The 22,932-nt window shown below is 40.6% G+C and overlaps 1 protein-coding gene across 4 annotated transcripts in view; it reads left to right on the forward strand.

Moving 5' to 3' along the window:
• Positions 1-22,932, forward strand: part of sema6bb (sema domain, transmembrane domain (TM), and cytoplasmic domain, (semaphorin) 6Bb) — a 513,075-nt gene that overhangs the window by 445,828 nt on the left and 44,315 nt on the right. For all 4 annotated transcript variants that reach the window (XM_059638496.1, XM_059638494.1, XM_059638495.1 and 1 more), the window contains 2 exons: positions 12,810-12,941; positions 15,591-15,740. In XM_059638496.1, the coding sequence (XP_059494479.1) occupies positions 12,810-12,941; positions 15,591-15,740 (282 nt within the window). The remainder of the gene's footprint in view (positions 1-12,809; positions 12,942-15,590; positions 15,741-22,932) is intronic.

Here is a 22,932-nt window from a genome sequence, read left to right on the forward strand (position 1 = left end):
CAATAGCTGATAACCATACATTATAGACAATATCTCAGTTACCACCATCACTATCTCTGTAAAGGCCCTCTTCCAACAACATTATAGAGCCAACAAGTTGACAGCACAGTCAAGGAGGAGTTGCCCTTGGAGCCCTCAATGTTGACTCAGGGCTCCGTGAAGTTTCATGGCATCAAGTCAAACACTGGCAAGGAAACCCCTAGCCGATTCCCACCAAGTGCATGTACCTCACCCCTCTTCACATGACGAATCAGTTCTCCTCTACATGAAACATCACTTGAAGGAAGCATAAAGAGTGACAAGAATAGAGAATGTACACTGGGTGGGACACTTCAACATCCATCACCAAGAGTGGCTCATTCGCACCTCTACTGACCATATGCTAAAAGATATAGCTGTAAGACTGGGTCTGCAGGTGGTGAGGTATCAAACAAGAGGTAAAACATACTCAATCTTGTAGCATTTACCTATTGCAGATGCATCTGTCAATAATATTATCAGTAGAAATGACTGCTACGCAGACCTTGAGAAGGTAAAGTCCCCTCTTCCACGTTGAGGATACACTTCATTGTGTTGTTGTTGTTTTACCACAGAACCTATGTTTATATTATCAAATTTGATATGAGTAAACCCATATGAGTATGGATTTAAACATTATTTGTGAACCCTGGTGTTCCATGGAATACAGCTAATTAGACTATGAACCCCACATACTTGAACACTCCAAGATCTACCTCAATTTCTGAAATCTCCAGTTCAGGTTGCAACTATATAGTTATGTAGCTCCTTTATAAATGTTCATTTTATCCCATGGTCCATCTGTTTCCCCTTTATTACCATTTGGAAATCAATGTTTTCCAGTCCCTTTGAGCATATCATCAAAACTGAAACTTCAGTACATTGCTGAAGGAGGATTTTTTTTTGTCAGAGATGTTGATAATTCAGTGAGACAATAGCCAGCCCTGTTTACCTTTGCTGCTAGGTATGCAAGACCTCATTCAAATTAACAAAAACAAAGTTGCTGGAAAAGCTCAGCAGGTCTGGCAGCATAATTGGAGGAGAAAACAGAGTTAACGTTTCAGGTCTGGTGACCCTTCCTCAGTTGCCAGACCTGCTGAGCTTTACCAGCAACTTTGTTTTTGTTCCTGGTTTACAGCATCCGCAGTTCTTTTGGTTCTCATTCAAAGTAAGCAGGAGAACTTACATGGTCTTAATTGAATCCTCCAACAATACCATCAAGAACAGATTATCTCACCATTTTACAAATTGGTTCCCATGTTTGCTGAGTTATCAATAATAATAACACAGTTGGCTGTGAAACATTTTCAACCACCCTGAGGTACTGAAAGTTGCTATATAAATGCACGATGTCTGGCACTCTTATTTCTTAGATACGTACAATTCCTAAACTATAATACAGTATCAGAGTTAATATGTATCCAGTCATTAAGAAGGTACATGAGAGTGGATCACATTGATAGCACCTTATTCCTGTACCCCTCATTTACATTCCCTGGAGAGTATTTTATTGTTACATGTTTGTGTGATTGTCCATCAGTGTCCTCTTTCCCACAGTCCCTTAAATGCATTCAGATTTATAACATAGCATTGTGTCCAGAAAAGGCTTCATGAATTTGTTCAGCGAATAGTGGAATCGCACTGACAAGGAAGTTCGCAGGTTTGATTCCTGGTATTGTCTGAGATACCTGGGGCAAGATATTGTAGTTTGGATTAGGGCGCTGCTAGGGATGTAGAGTCTGATCTCATGTAATGTCAGGAGGAGCAAATCCAGTTTTGGTTGGATAGGTAAATTAGTGGCTGCACAGTATGATAGCTGTCTAGTGAAGATCAGCATATGGCCTCTTGAAGCTGGTAAGCCCAAAGGAGGCTCTCCAGCTGCTGAAGGAGTCTGCAGTTCAGCTGAAAAAAAAGGGCGACTCTGTCATGAAGTGTCCTCTCAGTCCTTAATGGTCTCCCTGGACACTTTGAGACACAATGAACAGATAAACAGGGAAGGCCTATTGCCCTTTGCCGCTCTCCACCATGCCAATGGCAAGGCCACCTCTCAGTCAGCCTCTGACCATTGCATTAACCAGCCTACTGAAGATTTCAACAAGCTGCCCACCAGCCAGAATGCCTCTGATCCTGTCTTCCCCAAAATGGCTCAGGGCCGGGTTGGTGTCAGGAATTCAGCACACTGCTACAGAATTATGTGTGTACCCATTACCATTCCCACCACCACAAACCTGAGAAAATCAAACCACACAGGGTGCTTAGGTATTATAACAGACCTCCGTGTCCCTTTACTTTGGAACGTGGCATTATTTACGATGCCCACTTCTGATCACTGAACTATGACGCCTGCTGTAAATCGGTCTCAGGAGAGGGCCCAGCTTTGAATGTGCTGCACCCCAAGATCAAAACACATCTGATACTAACCACTGATATTGAATACTGAGCATTTAGGTACATACCAAAGAACATCCAGTATTCATGCAAGCTGGCCATGCAGCTGAGTGTCATTTGAGCCCAGTTTCATGAAGTGTGTTCCTAGTTGGCAACATTGCAACTGAAAGATTGAGTTTAGAACGTTTTTGCCTTTAAACCTAAAGCACTGGTGCCAGCAGTGAAAGCAGCTCGGTACTATTGTCGTTAACTCCCCTTCACTGTGATTCATTTGTTGTTCTGTGTCATCAAAAAAAACTGTTGTATATGACGCAGTTTCATACTGCTTAACCAAAATACATCAGCCTCTTAATTGGTTTGAAAATTGGCAAGTTGCATACCTAAGTGCCTCGTGGAGAGGGTAATATTCTCCTTACTCAAATGTGCAGGAATAAATTAAACATTTTCATGTGATATTGGGCAATGTAAGTGGGATCTATTGATAAGAGTCTAACCTGATGCCCTAGCACTGAACCAAATTGCTGCACTATTCATTAATACTCAATAGTGGCAAGATTATTGCTCCAGCACTTTAATGACCTGTACGTTAATGTGCCTTCAGAAAACGTTCTCTGAAAATTCTTATGTCGAATTTTAACAAAGTATCAGAATGAGTTGTGCAGAATTTTCCCTCTTTTACTATTGTTTATGCCTGTGTGAGGTTTTAATTTTAAACTTTTATTTCTTTCTGTGCAGTGCAGACTGTCCACAGAAACTCTCAGCCCTCATTTATCTCACTATGTAGTTACTGTACACATGGAAATGTACCTAGTTTACAATTGATAGCACATCTTGTATCTGAGGCAGAAACGATCTAATTGAGCCCCATTTTAAATATGAGATTTTAATTTAATAATCTGGTGCATAAAGAGAGAGCGTTGCATTGGTGGATGTGATAGTTCATGGATGAGTTTTTTTAGGTAGGCATATACAGGTGTCATTGCAGGTTCAAGAAGCGGCCAATGAATTCTCCCAGTCACCTGGCCAACACCACATCTTTAACCAGCTGGTTGCTGTTTGTAAGAACTTGCTGTCTCAAATTGGCCACTGCTCTCATTTATTTAGCAATTACTGCATCAAATCATTGCATTTATAGTGATTTGGGAGCTGCTGCAAATTTGTTTTTTTATTATGCTTTCTTGCTTACTTTCCCTCTTTCCTCTTTGAGTAGATTTCTCACGCCTATGGCCAATTGTAGCAGCTCTAATATTGCTACATTAATTGAGCAGAGACTGGACAACAAGGTGGGCAATTCCTGCATGAAGAGAGGAAGCCAAGTGATGTCCACAAACCTGTAATAAGACAAAAACAGGAATTGCTGGAAAAGCTCAGCAAGTCTGGCAGCACTTGAGGAGATAAATCATAATTAACATTTTGGTCAACCTGAAACATTACCTGTGACTTCTCTCTACGGATGCTGCCAGACCTGCTCAGCTTTTCCAGTGGTTTCTAATTCTGTCCTTGATTTACAGCATTTGCAGTCCTTCCAGCTTTTATCTATGAACCTGCAACCCAGTAGGGGCCTTAAGGAAAGGAAAGGAGAAAATTAGTGTTTTGGAAAGTAAACCTAAACATTTTAATTGAGTTTTATTTTTATTATCCAGCATATAACACAAAACAAATTGGTCAAAGTATTTTGAGGTAATTCGTTCACGTGAGTGTTAATTAAATTTTTTTTACATCTGAACCCTTTATTATGGTCAGCACAATGTCAGAATTTCACATGTTGCTGCACCTACCTGTATTCCTACCTTATTAGCTGTAGAAGAAATAGATGAATCAATTGATCTTCCTCTATTACAATTGTAATATGTTCAACCACATATACCTGTCAATTTATTTTATTGGCAGCAAGGTGTGGAGAGAGACAAAGTCATTAAAGTTAACGTACTTCAATTAGTGTGACAGTGGGAAACAGATTTTGATACAGGAAAGATGTGTACCAACGGGGAAATTAATCAGCATTGACACAGAGTTTCATTTAAGTCTCCGCATGCCCTTAACTGTCAAGGCAATTTTTTTTAATATACTATCTGCTACATTTTTTAACCCAGCTCTACAGAATCATCCAGAAGTAATGAGCATTCAACTATAGTGATTATTTTCTGCTAGACTAAGTTATGCTTTGGACAGAGTCAAAGTCATTAAAATTATTAATAAAGAAAATATGAAGTTTGGTGGCCAAGCTTTGGCTTTTGAACTTGAGGAGAACAGGCAAAAAAGTTGTCATTTCTTAAAGAGATTGTCAAAATGCAGGAGGGAAATGTATAATTTTTAAAGAAGAACCTGCATTTATATAGCACTGAAGGAGATGCCTCACAGCCAATTAAGTGTGTTACCAACATTGATTTCTCAGGAACCAATTTGCAAAATAGGGAGATTATCTGTTCTTGATGACATTGGGTGAAATTTAAGCCACATAAGCTCTTCTGCTTACTTTAAGTGAGCTCTTAAACACCCAGCTATGGGGCAAATGAGGCTGACTAGTGTGACATTAAATATCCACATCTTAACAAGAAAATCCTCATTCAGTACCGTATGATACTATATTATATACATGACAACCAGATGTTTGGAAGTGCTTTACTGCCAATTGTTTTTGGAGTGTCATTGCTGTTGTAATGAGGGAAACATATCAGTGCATTGGTACGCAGCAAGCTTTCCCAAACCATAGTGACCAGATAATCTCCTTTTCAATGATTTTGATCAAGGGGTTAATATTGACCAAGAACTCAGAGATCCATTTCATCCACCTAAGCAAGCAGACAGGTCCTTGGTTTAATGTCTAAGCTGTATTATTGTCCCTCTGACAGTGCAGTATTCCCTCAGCACAGTACTAGCCACAGTGGTAAAGCTCTGGAGTGGGGTTTCAACCTGAAACCTTGTGAGCGATTGACTCAATCAGCTATAGCTGGCAGCTCATCATCATAGAATCCCGACAGTGTGAAAACAGGCCCTTTGGCTCAACAAGTCCACACCAAACCTCAAAGCATCCCACCCAGACCCACCCTGCTACAACCCACCCAATCTACATATCCCTGAACACTTCAGGCAATTTAGCACAGCCAGTCCGCCTAGCCGGCACCTTTGAACTGTGAGAGGAAACTGAAGCACCCGGAGGAAACCCGCACAGACACGAGGAGAATGTGCAAACTCCACACAGACAGTTGCCTGAAGCTAAATCGAAGCCAGGTCCCTGGCACTGTGAGGCAGAAGTGCTTACCACTGAGCCACTGTACCGCCCTAGCTTATTTTGTATTTAATCCCCCCTCACTCATCCCATGCCCAATTATAACCTGTGTATGTGCCAGAATTTGCTGGGATTCAATTTCGCCCGAACAGGCTGACCATCCTGCAATGCCACGCCCAAAATGTTATTATTAATTTGTGAACCAAGGTGTTGACCCATATATTGTGAATCTGCAAGGCATGCTTGCTGAAGACCTCTTACTCACACTCCGAACTGTGGATGAACATACTTCCCACAGTTTCACCACACAACCTCCTGCCTCCAACCAACCCATACAGTCAACTCAACACTTCTTCCAGCAGAGATAGTAAGAACTGCTGATGCTGGAGTCTGAGATAACACAGTGTGGAGCTGGAGGAACACAGCAGGCCTGGCAGCATCAAAGGAGCAGGAAAGCTAACATTTTGGGTCAGGACCCTTCCGAAAAGTCGGCTTTCCTGCTCCTCTGCTGTTGCCTGGCCTGCTGTGTTCCTCCAGCTCCACACTGTTACTTCTTCCAAGATACGCAGAACTGATGAAAAGAAGTGCGGCTTGTACTGTTCTCCCTGCTTACAGCAGAATCCAGGAGATTAATTTCTAATTCCTGAGGACACCAGAACAATCCTGGAGGGTTGAAGACCCTACTTCAAACACTGATCATTGGATAGAATATGGGACTTGAACCAGGTTAACATCATACCTCACTAAGAAATAGACCTGTGATTTTTCCTGTTGTCTTTTACTCAGGGACGTGCTATGTACTGTCGTTACCGAAGGAATATAATCAACGATGCATAATTAGGTTTAAGTCTTATATTTTGGTAAATTTTGAACAGGAAATGAATTGGTTTCTCATTTTCTGAATTATACTGTGGCTAGGCAGGCCAGCTTCACTGTAACTGATGCAACCGCATTATAAAAAATGACACATTATACTGGCAAATCATCCATGGTATTGCTCATGGTAGGTGAAATGATAAGCTATTTTATAAGAACAGGAGCATTAGACTACTTAACACACCATACATCATTCTGTTGCTAAAGAGGATCAGCCTGTAACGTGACCTATATATTGTGACTGCAAGGCCTTATTGTTGGGAAGAGGCACATTTTGAGGTCAAATGAAAGATATTTTCTTTTTTTCTGATACTAATTGAAATACGAACTTCCTTTCCCTCCTTTTTTTACTGTGACAGAGAAATTTACATATGTGACAAAATAAGACATCTGAATTGTCACAGGCACATTTCAAAGCTATTTTAATATGCACTGTGTACTCATCTTTATTCAAAGTTACTTAATTAAATTCTGTGAATTTACATTGCAGTGTTACAAGAAAGAGCTTTCCCTTAATATTAAAATTACTTGTTCTGTACTGCGCACGAATTCATTATTTTTCAAGCAAAACACAACTTCAAGTTAGCAGAAATGATTATGTAAGATACATGCATGTATGTCTGTCTAAATATACACACTTTGGTTTGATAACTTTCATGGTAGTTTCCTTAAAAATATTATGTGTCTCATGTCAAAACTGGTCTATTTTTACGTTTGCACTCACAAGAATGGCTCTGATCAAGAATGCCTTCCAAACCAAATGATTCCATTCTTCCAGAACTCCAATGTTGTGTATGAATTCAAAAGGGTAAATATTTGATTGATTGCAGAACACAGCATCTACTATGATGAGGTTGTCAGAGTAAAGAAGAAGCTTCCAGGAGATAGACATAAGGCTAGCATTCTCCCAATTGCTCTGATGAAGAATCATCTAGACTCAAAATATTAGCTTGCTGTCTCTTCACGGATGCTACCTGACCCACTGTGATCTCCACCATTTGTTGTTTTCAGCATCTCTGCAGCAATGTAGGTCATTTTCATGAAAATTGTAAACAATGTAAGTAATGCAATAAATATCAACCAGACTCAGAGATACAAAAAAAGTGTAGAGCTGGATGAACACAGCAAGCCAAGCAGCATCTTAGGAGCACAAAAGCTGACATTCCGGGCCTTCATCAGAAAAAGGGGAGGGGAAGAGGGTTCTAAATAGGGAGAGAGGAGGGAGGCGAATCAAAGATGGATAGAGGAGAAGATAGGTGGAGAGGAGACAGACCAGTTAAAAGAGCCGGGGATGGAGCCAGTAGAGGTGAGTGTAGGTGGGGAGGCAGGGAGGGGATAGGTCAGTCCGGGGAGGACGGACTGGTCAAGCGGGCAGGAAGGGGTTAGTGGGAAGGAAATGGGGGTGCAGCTTGAGGTGGGAGGAGGGGATAGGTGAGAGGAAGAACAAGTTAGGGAGGCGGGGATGAGCTGGGCTGGTTTTGGGATGCAGTGGGGGGAGAGGAGATTTTGAAGCTTGTGAAATCCACATTGTTACCATTGGGCTGCAGGGCTCCCAAGCGGAATATGAGTTGCTGTTCCTGCGGCCTTCAGGTGGCATCGTTGTGGCACTGCAGGAGGCCCAGGATGGACATGTCGTCTGAGGAATGGGAGGGGAGTTGAAATGGTTTGCAACTGGAAGGTGCAGTTGTTTATTGTGCTCCTAAGATGCTGCTTGGCCTGCTGTGTTGGTCCAGCTCCACACTTTGTTATCTCGGATTCTCCAGCATCTGCAGTTCCCATTATCTCTCATCAACCAGACTCGTCAAGTGAGACTACAAAAGCTGTCAGTCTTCATCTTTGTATATGCTACAAAATCATAGAAACCAAAATGCACAATATCCAATCCAGTTGTCTTTCCGTTATAGAATCTAGCCATTTCGCAAGAGTCCAGTGGCTGTTCCTGACCTTTCTTGCTGCGTAGATAAATGCTTTCTGTCATCTGCACTGTGTCTCCCTCACATCCAATGTCTCTTAGAGCCCTGGCCTATTTGAACATACTAATATTGTAGATTATGATAGAATCCCTACAGTGTGGAAACAGACCCATCAGCCCAACAAGTCCACACTGACCACCAGATCAACCTAGACCCATCCCCGTATGACCCACCTAATCTGCACATCCCTGAACCCTATGGGCAATTTCCCATGGCCAATCCACCTAGCCTGCACATCTCTGGACTGTGGGAGGAAACCCACGCAGACACAAGTACAATATGCAAACTCCACACAGACTGCTGCCCGAGGATGGAATCGAACTTGAGTCCCTGGCGCTATGAGGCAGCAGTGCTAACCACTGAACCACCGTGTTGCCCCTTTTTAATTTTTTATAATTACAATTCCCTTTATCGCACATTGTTAACAAGTCCCAGTTCATTGCCTCCTGCACAATGCTGATTGGACAGCTCTTTACATCAACGTAACTTTCGCCTCAGTTAGCCATTCAGATCTAGACAGTGGATTCGTAAATATTATCTTTTTCTCCTTATTGTTCCCTCATTATTGTCAATATACATTCATTTCTTTATTTTTTTTTACATATTCCAATAAATCCTTTCTGATATGTTTCCCAAGACTTTGAGAACAAGTGTTTATCAAGCCCTTAAGAGAAACAGAAGATGCTGGCAAAGCTCAGCAGAAACAAAATCAGAAGTTGCTGTAAAAACTCACCAAGTCTGGCAACACCTGTGGAGAGAAATCAGACTAGAATTCAGACTGTGGAGTTCTCTGGAAGAATCACTGAACCTGAAACGTTAACTCTGATTTCTCTCCACGAGTGCTGCCAAACTTGGTGAGCTTTTACAGTAATTTCTGTTTTTGTTTCTAATTCCCAGCATCTGCAGTTCTTTTGATTTTTATCAAGTCCTGCTTCATTTCTGGTGCCTTCAACACTAGTAATTTGTATATCTTCAAGGGCCATTTACTTTGCAGCTACCAATGTCTCTTTTTGTTCTACTGACCTTACACATGATAATGGCAGCCAAGTTTTATACATAAGTCAGTTGAGGATAATTCAACCTGGGATACGGCCCAAAGGAACAGTGATATTATGGTTAGAGACAACACGGTGTGGAGCTGGAGAAACACAGCAAACCAGACAACGTCAGATTATTATATCAATATCAATAATTGCCACTTCATATTCGTTTAGAGCAAAGTTTAATCTGTGATGCTGAACGTGTGGCAAAGAGAGAAGCTGGTTGCAACATGATATAATGAAACTAATGTTCCCACACCATGCACAACCTGATTTTATGGACACCACAAGTTGCTCTTAGAGTATGTTGTGAACACCCAGCAGGTTAGCAGAAAGTTTACTTGATTTTGTTTTAATAGCAAAACTACAGCAATCATAATCAGCATTTGTATTTCTGTGAGAACGTGGAATAAAGGCATCTTACCTCTTTAATTTTTCTGTATCAACCCAAGGGAATGAGATAAAAATCCCTGTCTTGTTTTCTGTTGAAAATCTCAAGTAAACGCGATCCTGGCAGACCTACACTCGTTTGCTGTTGTTGGCTTGAATCCACAGCCCAGGCTGTGATTTTGTTATAACGGCTCTGGAGAGATTCAGGTAGTTTTGCTGATGTGCCAAGGATTTCCCATCCTCAGAAACTGGGTTTCTCTCAATGTAGCACTATATGTGGCCTGCTCCCAACAGCACTGTTTACACAATGAGGTTTAATTTGGATTTTATCAGAATTAAATATTTAATACCCAATTCAAATAAATGCTTTTGAATGTCCTCCACCACCCCCATTCAACCCCATTGCACCTTTGATGCATCCTGTTAAAAGTTTGATTTCTTCATTATAAACTTCAAAGTAACTGTTCTGCTTTGTAGTAGATTGCAGAGAATGACCATATTTTTAACTTTTGACATCAGGAAACAGCCCAGTTGAATACAGGAGAAATAAATACATATATAAATAAAACAAAATAACTACCTTTTATTTCTGTAATGCTTTTAAAGAGGGTCTCGCTTACATTCCCACTTATATAATCTGTGCAGCTCCACGTGAGCTGTGAGCAGGAAACAAAGATGCAAGGTGATGGTCATAGATTGAACTAATGGTTTGCAGTTTGCAAAAGGAGCACAGTGTATTCAAGCATGAGTTACTAATCTTGATGGTAAGGATAGTAAAGCAGAATACTTTTTTAAACAGCATGTAACTTTGAAACATTGATGTTCAGAGACTTGAGTTTATTCGTCTAAGGAACACAGAAAGTCACTGCCAAGTACACCAAACAATTAGAAGCTCAGTAACACATCTTTATTGAAGTGCCTTGCAGTACAAACATACTGATCCACTGATAGTCTTCCTAGAATTGTAAAGGTTTTGGTGAGACAACAACTGGAATACTGTGCACAATTTTCATTAACATATAAAAGTATACTTTGCTCAATGTATATATGAGTATACTTGTATTACTTGGAATTCCATCCCTAATGGTATTGTCTGCCTACAGCACATGGTTTAAAAAGGCAGCTTACCACTACCTCCTCAAGGACAACTAGGATTGGACAGTAAAATGCTGGCCAGCCAATAATGCCCATGTGCCACAAGTGACTAGTCAAAATAGGATCTGCAGTGAAGTTTCACTGCGGGATTGACTCTTCATGAGAGGCTGAGTGAATTGATCCTGGTACTCTCTAGCATATGAGCAGAATGAGAAGCAAAGAAGCATTGTTCATAGACTCCTAACAGGAACTACATTATGTACAGGAAATGATTTACAGGACGAAATAATGGGAACTTCAAAGAAATGTACAGCGAAAGCCATAGGAGATTATAGTCATTAAACAGATTGGACAAATCAAATCAGCACAAGTGGCCTGGAAAATGAGTTCATTGCATATTTTCATAGCAGTTTTATTTTACATCCAATCAAAGAGCAAATTATTCTACATCTGGTCATGTGCTATGGGACATGATTAATTGATGGCCTCATATTAAGGGAACCCCTAGGGAACATTGATCGTAACATAAATGAATTTTGCTCTCAGTTTGAGGAACTGAAGAATGGGTTTAAAGATTAATCTTTTTAAAAATGAAAACTGGCAATTTATTTTAAGATATAGGTCAGTAGAAAGGCAATAGAAGACATTTAAGGACTGATTTCATAAGACTAAGCAAAGACATATTCATATGAGAAAGAAAAACTCAAGGAGAAAGAGGCATCACTTGTGGTGGACTAATGAAGTTAGATGTGGTAACAAACTGAAAGCAGTTTTGTGAAGCTTAGTGGAATCTCCAAAAATTGAACTGAATATAAAAACAGCAAAGAATGATAAGGAGGGAGAAATTAGAGTGTAAGAGAAAACTAGCTTGAAATATAAAAGCAGATAGTAAGAGTTTATATGGGAATTCAGAAAGGAAAAGGGTAACTAAATTGAGCATTGGTCTTCAGAGAGTGAACCAAGGGGTTTACGATTGGCAATTAAGATGCATTGATTAGATATTTTGCATAAGGTTTCAAAGTAGCAGACACAAATGACATTCCAGAAATAATTGTAAATAAAAAGGTGAAAGGGAGGGAGAAACTTAAAATAATTACAGGGCAAGGGGACTCAAAAAATTATTGGAGCCAAAGCTAGCAAGTCTGTGAATCCTGGTGGACTATATTCTAAAGTTTTAAAAGAAATAGCTGATCAGGTAGTGGATGCATTGTTTTTAATTTTCTAAAATCTGTAGATTCTGTATGTGTCCTATCAGATGAGAAAATGGAAAATACAACTCTTCTGTTCAAGAAAGGAGAGAGACAGATTGCAGAAAACTACAGGGCAGTTAACTAAACATCTGAGAAAAGGAAAATGTTTGAATCTATCATTATGGAAGTTATAGCAGGACATCAACCTTAATCAGATTCAAGGGACCAGATAATCTTTTTATGTTTTTATTCCTTGTACTCTTAAGCACAGTATCAGTTCATTTGGTCCAACTGGTCCATGTTGATGCTTGTTTTCCACAGGAGCTTCCTCTCAACTTTCTTCATTTGACCCTCTCTTTTATCCCTTTCCCTCTAATTTCTTCAACCTTCTGTCAGGAATTCATTTTACAGCTCTCTGGGGACTTTTGGATTTGTAAACCATAAGGAATCATTCTTATGGATAAGAAAGACATTTTATCACAGTTAATCAACTTTCATCCATTTTTTGGGGGGGTTGGCTGAACTCTCCTGATCTGCCTCTGAGTACATGATTGAAGGAGGCTGGAGGAGGATTGAGTGACTTTGCCATTTCTTTTTCTGTTTGTTGAAGCATTCCTGGATCTGCCATCTGTGCCTTCGACATGGAGCAGATTTCCAACATTTTTGATGGGCGTTTCAAAGAGCAGAAATCCCCAGAGTCTATATGGACGCCAGTTCCTGAAGAATTGGTACCAGAGCCAAGGTAAGAGAATGGCTCAAGCACACATGACACATTACTGTAAGAAATTTTGGAGTTTCTCTGAAGGGGAGATGATGGTGCAGCAAATATGAACCTTTCTAGTTTGAATATTGTCAGCACTGAGATCTTAAAATTTAAATTCAACAAAGGTAGACTGTAGCTTCCTTTACTAGGTACCAATATTACAATGCTGCAGGAATCTCAGACAGCACTGGTCACTGCACCAGTGCAGCAAATTTATAATTTGCAAAATCTAAGAAGCTTCTCTGCCTTGGATTAGCAATTTAAATCTGGTTTAGGTGTCCTGAGACAAAGGGGTTGCAGGTCACAATCCCACATGTTACAATTCCACCTTGCCTACTTAATTTATTTCATTTCTCTTATTCATTCATGGAATGAGGGCATCGCTGCTGAGGCCAACATTTATTGCCTACCCCTAATTGCCTAGAGGGCAGTTAAGAGTTGGCCACATTGCTGGAGTAACATGTAAGCCAGACAAGGTAAGGATGGCAGTTTTCCTCTCTAAGGGACATTAATGATCCATATGTTTTTTTCAACAATCAGCAATGGGTTCACGGTCATCATTAGGCTCTTAACCCCAGATATTTTTGTTGAACCTGATAAATGGCAGGATTTGAACCTGGGTACTCAGAACACTAGCTGAGTTTCTGGATTAACAATCCGGTGATTATGCCACTAGGCTATTTACCTCACCGTTTGGAGTGGGAGGGGGTAATCATTTTCAGAAGAGTAAAAAAAAATGGGGGAAATGTTTTTGATACAGCCAGCAAGGAGCCTGTGTGGATAGTTTTGGTTGACAGTTTTAGGATTGGCTAATAGAATTAGTGTTGTTTGAAATGGTTGTGGAGTGGCTGTTTGTATATCTTAACACTTCTATGAGTCTTTCAGAAGATAAACTTTGTTCCAGTGAGAGTTTGAATGGCTGTGTTCAATTCTCAGTTTTATGAGCTCTGAAAAGGATTAAGGTCTATTGCAAGAGTTCGGATATTGAATGGTTGTTTGAGAATTTCGTGAGCTTCTCAAAAACTCCCTAGTTTTATCACAGAACTGCTAAGTTTTGTATCTACCTGATCCTAGGTGAGAGGGGTCAGAAATGTGAAGATGGCATGTGATTAAGAAAGGGGTGTGAGGGATATCAAAAAGGAAAGCAATGGCCCAGCAGTATTATCGCTAGACAATTAATCCAGAAACTCAGCTAAGATTTTGGGGATCCAGGTTCAAATCCTGCCATTAGCAGATGGTGGAATTTGAATTCTACAAAGAATCTGGAATTAAGAATTTAATGATGTCCATGAATTAATTATTGGTAAAACCCATTTGGTTCGTTAATGTCCTTCAGGGAAGAAAACTACTATCCTTACCTGGTCTGGTCTACATGTGATTCCACATGCACAGCAATGTGGTTGACTCTGAACTGCCCTCTAAGCATTTAAAGATGGGCAGTAAATGCTGGCCTAGCCAGAGATGCTTACACTCCATGTGGGAATAAAAAGAAGGAAATGAGTGACGTGAGGTGGAAGTGAATGGTCAGCACTCAATTGCAGAATTGGGTTGATGCAATGGCATTCAGACTTGGGACTTCTGACCTCCCAGCCTAGGCATTTACCACACTCCATCACACACCTTTCCTGCTCAGACCTGCTTCCAAAGGCAGTGCCTCTGAGTCCTGCCCAACCATGTGGCCCCACCATAGCATTTTCTTGGGAGAGCTATAAGTTCCTGATTCACAATTTCCAAGAATGAAATTTTTGGCTGAGGCATCGAGTAACATGTGAAGCAGAGAATAAAAGAGGTGCAATCCAAGAATTTGTGACTGGTTTTCAAAGAAAAAAAAAATCGATGCTGGCAATGTTGGAAAGAGACAGACAGCATATGACCTGAAGAACCGACAATAGAAGGGAGTAATGCTGCATTTCACTGAAGAAAGGTGAAATTGACCATGTATATACACCAAAGACAGGATGCAATTCATGGCTTCATGATGTAATGAGTAAAGATGCAATAGTACAATTGTGAGAAATTACCTGTTTGTGTCGATTCTGCAGGCAGATGGCATAATGCAAAGTTGGCACAACAATAAGGTGAAATAAATTGGAGGAAATTAGTTCTGCCAATTAAAATAAAGGCAATTTGGCAGTGAGGGAGTGATATAATTTTGTTTTTAAAAATTGCACTAGTTCTTTAAACAGTTTGACACTACAGATACCCAGGTTGGGATTTTCTAACCATCTCCTGCTGGTTTACAGATGGATGGTTGAAGAATGACTTGGAGATGTCACTGAGTTAATGGCCAAAATTCACAGTTGCCCCATTACCCTCCTGCAGTCCCGAGCACACCCATCTGCTCACGCAAATTGCAAGAAGAAAGCACATAAAGTGCAAACTTGAGAGATGTGCTCTTCAATATATACTTCTCATGATTTGCCACTTCAGAACATGGTTTATTCCGGATGTCCTATAGTTCTAACACAGACAAGAATGATGTATGTGAATCTGATTTTCACTGATTACACATTGAGTCGGTGAACCTACACAATTTGCCCAGTCGAATGTATTTACTTACAATGTCACGAGATATTTTGCTTATTGAGCATCTCCTTTTCTCTAAAGTCTTGCTTCTCACACTTACAGACCTGGCTGCTGTGCAGGTCCTGGAACAAAATACAACTCCTCCAATGCGTTTCCAGATGAGATGCTGAACTTCCTAAAGACTCACCCCCTGATGGATGACACAGTCCCATCGCTGAATCATGGGCCATGGATTATAAAGACAACAATCAGGTGAAATTTAAAGGCACAGCCACTAGCATTACTTCTGAAGCGAGGCCTTAGTTCTGTGCCTTTTGATGAAGAAACATCAGTGATCAGACATTTTGAACCTGTTTTAATCTCCAGCAAGAATTCAGGTTGTAATCCTGTTTCCTGATGCCTGTTTCCATCCCTAAATGTCCCTATGCACTATTTGACTTATTCCACAGTAAGAACAATGTGTCAGTGGAAGCAGGCAGGTGTACTGCAGTTTTATTTCAATATATGTCAGTTTCAAGTATGCAAAATGACTATGAGTCAGTAACCTGGTCCCAACCTAACTCTTGAATTCAATCAAGCCCATCCGTGTGAGAGCTTTTCTCATCGAGATCTGCTATGCTAATGTTCCTCCCTTTGAGTCAGGAGGCCTGAGTTCAAATCCATTTAGTGTAAAGCTGCATATGAGTCAAGCCTAGGTTATCCTGGCAAGTTTTAGAACTTCAAGTGGAAACTTTTCCACGTTAAAACACTGGGGTTATTTTGCTGTAGACCTAGAAAAAGATACTGAATGATATTGTACTCATAAAGATTTAAAAGTCTGTTTCTTTGTTTTGGATTTCCCCATATCTCTGTCCTGTAATATGTGATAATTCAGATAACCAGATGTGACTAGTTTCCATGCACAGATATGTTTTCAGGCTGTGATTTAATAAGCACAATCCAGATGAGCAGTATATTGTACATGGACTACACTCACCCACTCCCACTGGTTGTGATGTTTCCAAGTTTGTGGAGGTGAGCTCGGAGGATAGGGCAAGGGTCGGGAAAATTAGAAGATATGCCACACAGCATGAGTCTGCCATTTGTCCCTTTGCCCTGCAACAAGGGGAAGCAAATTGAACATTTCAAGGACCCGATTAAGTATAATCCTCCCTTTCCAACTTGGAGGCAGTATTCATTTGCATATCCAACACCCAATAACATTACTGCACCTACCTCTTAGGCCCTCCTGCGGTCCAACACTGTTCAAACTCACCACCTCCAACTGAGAGAGGTCACAATGACACTCCTCATCTCCTTTATAGCTGTAGCTGCACAGTTGAAGAAAATGTGTTCTATCTTTGGCCTCACTGGACCTCAGTTCACTGCAGCTCCCACAGCTTTTTATTTCATATCTTGATTGAATTCAGATTTTCCCATCTGCCATGTTGGGATTTGAATCTATGTTGCTAGAATATTACCTGAGAGTTATGGATTTCTAATCACCAGGCCACTGTTTCACAGGCTTCACATCATGTGATGTAGAGCCAAAATCTTTGGACCCCCTCAAAATGACCAACGCCTTATTGTAAGTGATTACTCCTGCTGGTATTGAATTTTGTTCAAATGATTTGATTTGATTTATTATTATCACATGTAGCTAGGTATAGTGAAAAGTTTTGTTTTGCGTGCAACACAGGCAAATGTTAACATACAAAGTCTGTTAGGGTAATGGAACAGAGTGAGGAATACAATGTTACAACTGCAGAGATGGTGCACAAAGACCAGGATCAACATTTAATTGAAAATTTGAGAGATGTCCAATACCAGCAGGGAAGAAGCTTGAATCTGTTGGCACGTGTTTAAGCTTTTGTATCTTCTGCTCGACAGAAGAGGTTGATTATAATCAGGGTGGGAGGCGTCTTTGACTATGTTGGCTGCCTTCCTGAGGCAGTGTAAAGTATAGATGGAGTCAATGGATAGAAGGCTTGTTTTCTGCAACACCAGAATCTGTTCTTTTTGCACATTCTGATAACTCCATCCGGGGCATGAGGGAGGCATATTAGTAACTCCCACCACTGAGGGTGAGTCCTTCAGAAGTTCAAAGTTCTAGAAGTCCCTCTCAAAACCTTCCCACATCTTAATCCCTCCCTCTGTTTTGAGAATCTTCTTAAAACTTACCAGTTTGAGTGATCTTTTTGGTCTCCTTGTGTGACTCAGTGTCAAACTTTGCTTTAATATTCTGAGAGACACCATGGGACATTTTATGATATTTAAGGTGTCATATAAATACAAGTTGTTGTTTTAAACTGCCATACCCATTGTACATCCTGCACAATTTCTCTTCCATTTGATTTCGATGTAATTTCTCTGAATTTTAGCTGCCCACTGCCTTTTACTGCAACATTGCAGGATTCTCCATCAGTTTTAGCACACTGGCTGACAATAGAGCCACAGGGTGCAATGAGAGGCAACAGCAATGAAGACAGACATTGTATCGAATTGACTCCAGTGTTTGCTGAGATTGGAATTGTGTTCGCATCCCTAAGGAAAAAGTGTTCCCTCAGTCTTTGTCCAGTGCAAGTAATTCTCCGTTGTTTAAGCATCCACATTTTAATTTGATGCAGGCACCAGACTGCCTGGGGATTGTTCAGCAGGCAGAGGCAGTGTTGTATGAAGCTTCGCAGTCAGTATGTAATATGGGTAGTTTGGATTGATGGGGACCATTGGAATGCAGCTTTTGTGCTCCCACTGTAATTGTGAAGATCTAGTTTAAGTACTCCTAACTGTTATTGTGCAACAGAGAGTTGCTCACACAGCCATGTCTCTACAATACTGTAGAGGATGTGACCTGGTAAGCTTGACCATCCAGGCTGTTTGTCTCATGCCATGTTTGTTCGGTCGAAGCCACTTAATGTACTGAGCTGCTGGCACTCCATTGTCTACCCAATAAATAGTGAAGCAGAGAAGCAACAGGATGCATCACAGTTGTTTTTAAGTTACAGTGATGACTCCAATAAGTGGGCAGGCTAACAGTGAAAAAGCTAAGACACATCTGATGGAAATGTGAAAAATAGCAACCGGTTTAGTTTTTCCTACATCAGGATAGGAAGCAGTACTGGAAAGGTATCTGTCTCTATCCCAGCACAGGTTTCAGCTCAACCTCGCTTGGAATAATGAAAACAAAAATGTCAGAAATCACAGCTGGTCAGACAGCATCCATGTAGAGAAATGCTTCAAGTCTCGATGATGCTTCATCAGAGCTGGCATGAAGTGTGGAAAGGGCAGCATTTGTATAATGAGCGTTGGGATCGCTCAGGGAGAAAGGATGTTGAAAGAGCTGATTAAGTAATTGGAATGTGAAATGGCAAAACAAAGACACACCATTGTTCTTCCATTCTCACATTCCAATCACGTAATCTGAACTATCAACATCCTTTCTCCCCAGCACTCCAACAGCGTCTCCCCCACTTCCATTCTAGTATAAATGCTGTCCCCTTCACACTTCGTAACAGCTTTAATGAATAGTCATCTAGACTGAAAACATTAGTTCTCTCTCTCTCCATGGATGCTGCCTGACCCACTGTGATTTCCAGCAATATTTTTTTCACTACAGATCCCAACATCTGCAGTAATTTGCTCCCTCACTTGTTTCAATCGTGTGTTACAGTGCTACCAACAGAGTGAAGCACTTTCCAGTTACTGCAGCATTAGCCCTCTTAAATATGTTGAATATAAGAAGAAGAGGCTTTTTAATTCTACAACCTGCTCAACATATTCTGTAACTGAGCTGAACATTATCAGTGGACTATTGTACTTGTATATGTTACTGAATTTGTAAAAGAGAAATTTGAACTAATAATCTAGAGGACATTCAACTCCACCCACTGCAGTTTAAATTGTTTTAATTTGGAAATTTAAAAAAAAACAGTATTGGCAAACATGATTCATTAATTTGCTCTAGTGTGGGAAACCTCCTTTCCATATGTGACCACATTAATGTTGTGGACTCTTAATTACGACACGAAGGTGGTTGAGGAAGCAACTGAATTGTTACAAATGCCATCAAAGCCTACTATAGACAATGAACGAGTAGATAAACAGATGCAGGTATTGCACAATGTCATTGGGGTGCTGAGTTGGGCCTATCAGTTTTCGTTTCCCTCTTTCCTCACGGACATGCTGCCATTTATTGATACCATCTGCACACAGACGCATTTTCAAAATAAACATAGAGGGCATCCATTTTTACGGCTCACCCCCTGTATTTTGCCATTCCTTTTATCTGACAAACTAGAACTAGACGAGTCTAAACTACCTCCAGGTAAGTTGTTGTTGGAGTGCTAAAGCCATCACTGATTTCTCCTTCCCAAAATCTAACCCCAATCTACTGATTACCCCTTTGCCTCTGGGTGGTGCATGGCTCAGTGGTTAGCACTGCTGCCTCACAGCGCCAGGGACCAGACTCAATTCCAGCTTTGGGTGACTGTTTGTGTGGAGTTTGCATGTTCTCCCTGTGCCTGCATGGGTTTCCTCTCGGTGCTCACAGTCCAGAGGTGAGCAGGTTAGGTGGATTGGCCATGCTAAATTGTCCATACTGTACAAGAACATGCAGGCTCGGTGGATTAGCCTTGGGACATACTGTACAGTCCATACAGTATTCTGTGCTGTTCAAACTTTTTGACTTTTCAAAGAAGCTTGAGGGCAAAACACATTCTCATTTAACACTAAGGTTTCCTGGTAATAAACAATGTTTAAATTCTCTATTATCTGAAATGCTTTGTGTTTACAGCATTGTTTGTAATGCACCTTTAACCTTGAGACTTATGACACCTGGGTCATATCATATCCAGGGTGTAACTATTCGTTCATTAACCGTGGTATTTTCTCTGATCACACAGTGATACTCATTCCTACGTTAAGCTTAAAATTAGTGAGACGGTCATTGTTTCCTCTAAGCTTCTGACATTTAAAACACCAACTTTTCTCAGGATTGTCTTGAATAACTTTCCTAATCCTGGTGGTTCTTTCAAATTAAAAACATTGCACAAGTAGGATTTTGACAGTTGCATCCTACGTCTACACGTACTACAGAAGAGAACTTCAGTTTTAGTAGATGTTACATTCTTTTCTCATTAAGTGAGCATTGTTTGCCATCATGAGTTTTCTCTGTTCTAAAGTGCTGACACTGACTGTTGGTCTCTGTTGTTTTGTATACACTTTTTGTTGACTTCTCACATGACTCCTAAAAGACCTTTTGTTGCAACAATGGCTGAAAAACACCGTATTAAGCAAAGGCCCTGACAATATTCTGACAATAGTATTGCAAACTTGTGCTCCACTACCTACCCATCCCTAGCCAAACTGTTTCAGTACAGCTACAATGCTGGCATCCACCCAACAATGCAGGAAATTGCCCAGTTTATATCTTGTTCTCAAAATGTAGGACTAATCCACCCAGACAATTACTGCCTCAATTGTTAGTCAAGTGATAGAAGGTGCTATTAAGGAGCACTTACATTAGAACATAATAACAACGAGCATAAGTAGGCAATTCAGTCCCTTAAGCCTGCTTCACCATTTGGTAGCATGGCTGAAGGCATCTCAACCTCAACTCCACTTCCCTGGTCTTCATTATTGATTAAAAATCTAGCTCCTTCTTAACTTATCAAATAACGTGACATGAGTTTGGTTTCAGGTAGGATCACTCAAACTCTGACCTCATTACAACCATGGTTCAAACATGAACAAAGAGCTGAACTGCCGAGGAGATGTTAGAGTGACTGCCGTTGACATTAAGGTCACATTTGACCAAGTGTGGCATGAAGGAGCCCGAGTAGAACTGGAGTCAATAGCAAACAGCAAGAAAACTCTCCACTATTTGGAGTCATACTCGGTATATGCAAAGATGATTAGGGTTGTTGGATGGCAGTCATCCCAGCTCCAGGACATCTCTGAGGGATTTCCTAAAGGGAGTGTCCGAGGCTCAATCATCTTCAGCTCCTTCATTAATGACCATCACTCCACCATAAAGTCATAAGTGGGAAGTTCGCTGATGATTGCACATGTTCAGCATCATTCATGACTCATCAGATACTGTAACAGTCCATATCCAAATAGGGCAACACCCGGACAATGTCAAGCTTGGGCTGACAAGTATCATGCATGTGAACGACAAGTTTTAGGCAATGACTATTTTCAACAAAAGAGAATCTAACCATTGCCACTTGACCTTGAACAGCATTACCATCACTAAATCTCACACTGCCAACATCCTGGGGTTTACCATTGATAAGAAACTGAACTGGACCAGCCATATAAATATAGAGATAATGAAGTGTGGAGCTGGCTGAACACGGCAGGCCAAGTAGCATCTCAGGAGCACAAAAGCTGACATTTCAGGCCTAGACCCTTCATCAGAAAAGTTGGCCTGCTGTGTTCATCCAGATCAACACTTTATTAGCTCGGATTCTCTAGCATCTGCAGTTCCCATTATCTCAGCCATATACATATAGTGACTCCAAGAACAGGTCAGAGATTAGAAATCCTGCAATGAGTAACTCACCTTCTGAATCCCCAAAACTTGTCCACAATCTATTAGTACAAAATCTCTAAGAGGGCAAGTGACTGAAGTGTCAGAGGGAGAACACTTTGGGACCAATGATCATAATTCCATTAGTTTTAAAGTAGCTATGGAGTAGGATAAGCCTTGTATAAAAGTTGAAGTTCGTAATTGGGATAAGGTAATAAATTTTGACAGTATGAGACAGGAGCTTTCAAAAGTTGATTGGGGTAGTTTGTTCACAGGTGAAGGGACAATCGGCAAGTGAGAGGTTTTCAAAAGTGAGATAACGAGAGCTCAGAGTCATAATGTCCCTAATATAGTGAAGACTGAGGCTGGTAAGAGTAGTAACAATGGATGAATAAAGCTATCGAGGGTTTGGTCAAAAATAAAAAGGACCCATATGTTAGGTACAGGCAACTGGGATCAAGTCAATCTCTTTACAGTATAAGAGGTGCAGAGGCATTCTTAATAGGGATATCAGGAGGGCAAAAAGGAGACATGAGATAGCCTTAGCAGAGAATGTTCAGGATAATCCAAAAGTGATTCTACATGTATATTAAGAGCAAACGAGCAACTAAAGAGAAAGAGTAGGGCCCCTTAAAGATCAATGAGATTGTCTATTTTGGAACCACAGAAATGGGAGCGGTAATAAATGAATATTTCGCTTCAGTTTTTACTGTGGAGGAAGACGTGGAGGCCTGAGAACTCAGGAAAGTAAATATTGATGTCCTGAAAACAGGCCACATTACAGAAGAGGAGATGCTGGAAGTCATAAAGAGCATAAGGGTAAATAAATCTGCAGCACCTGATCAAGTGTATCCCAGGAAGTTGTGGGTAGATAGGGAAGAAATTGTGGGGCCACCAACAGAGATATCTATCTTCTTTAGCTATGGGTGAGGT

This window comes from Stegostoma tigrinum, chromosome 30 (assembly GCF_030684315.1).
Source record: "Stegostoma tigrinum isolate sSteTig4 chromosome 30, sSteTig4.hap1, whole genome shotgun sequence".
Taxonomy (NCBI): Eukaryota; Metazoa; Chordata; class Chondrichthyes; order Orectolobiformes; family Stegostomatidae; genus Stegostoma; species Stegostoma tigrinum.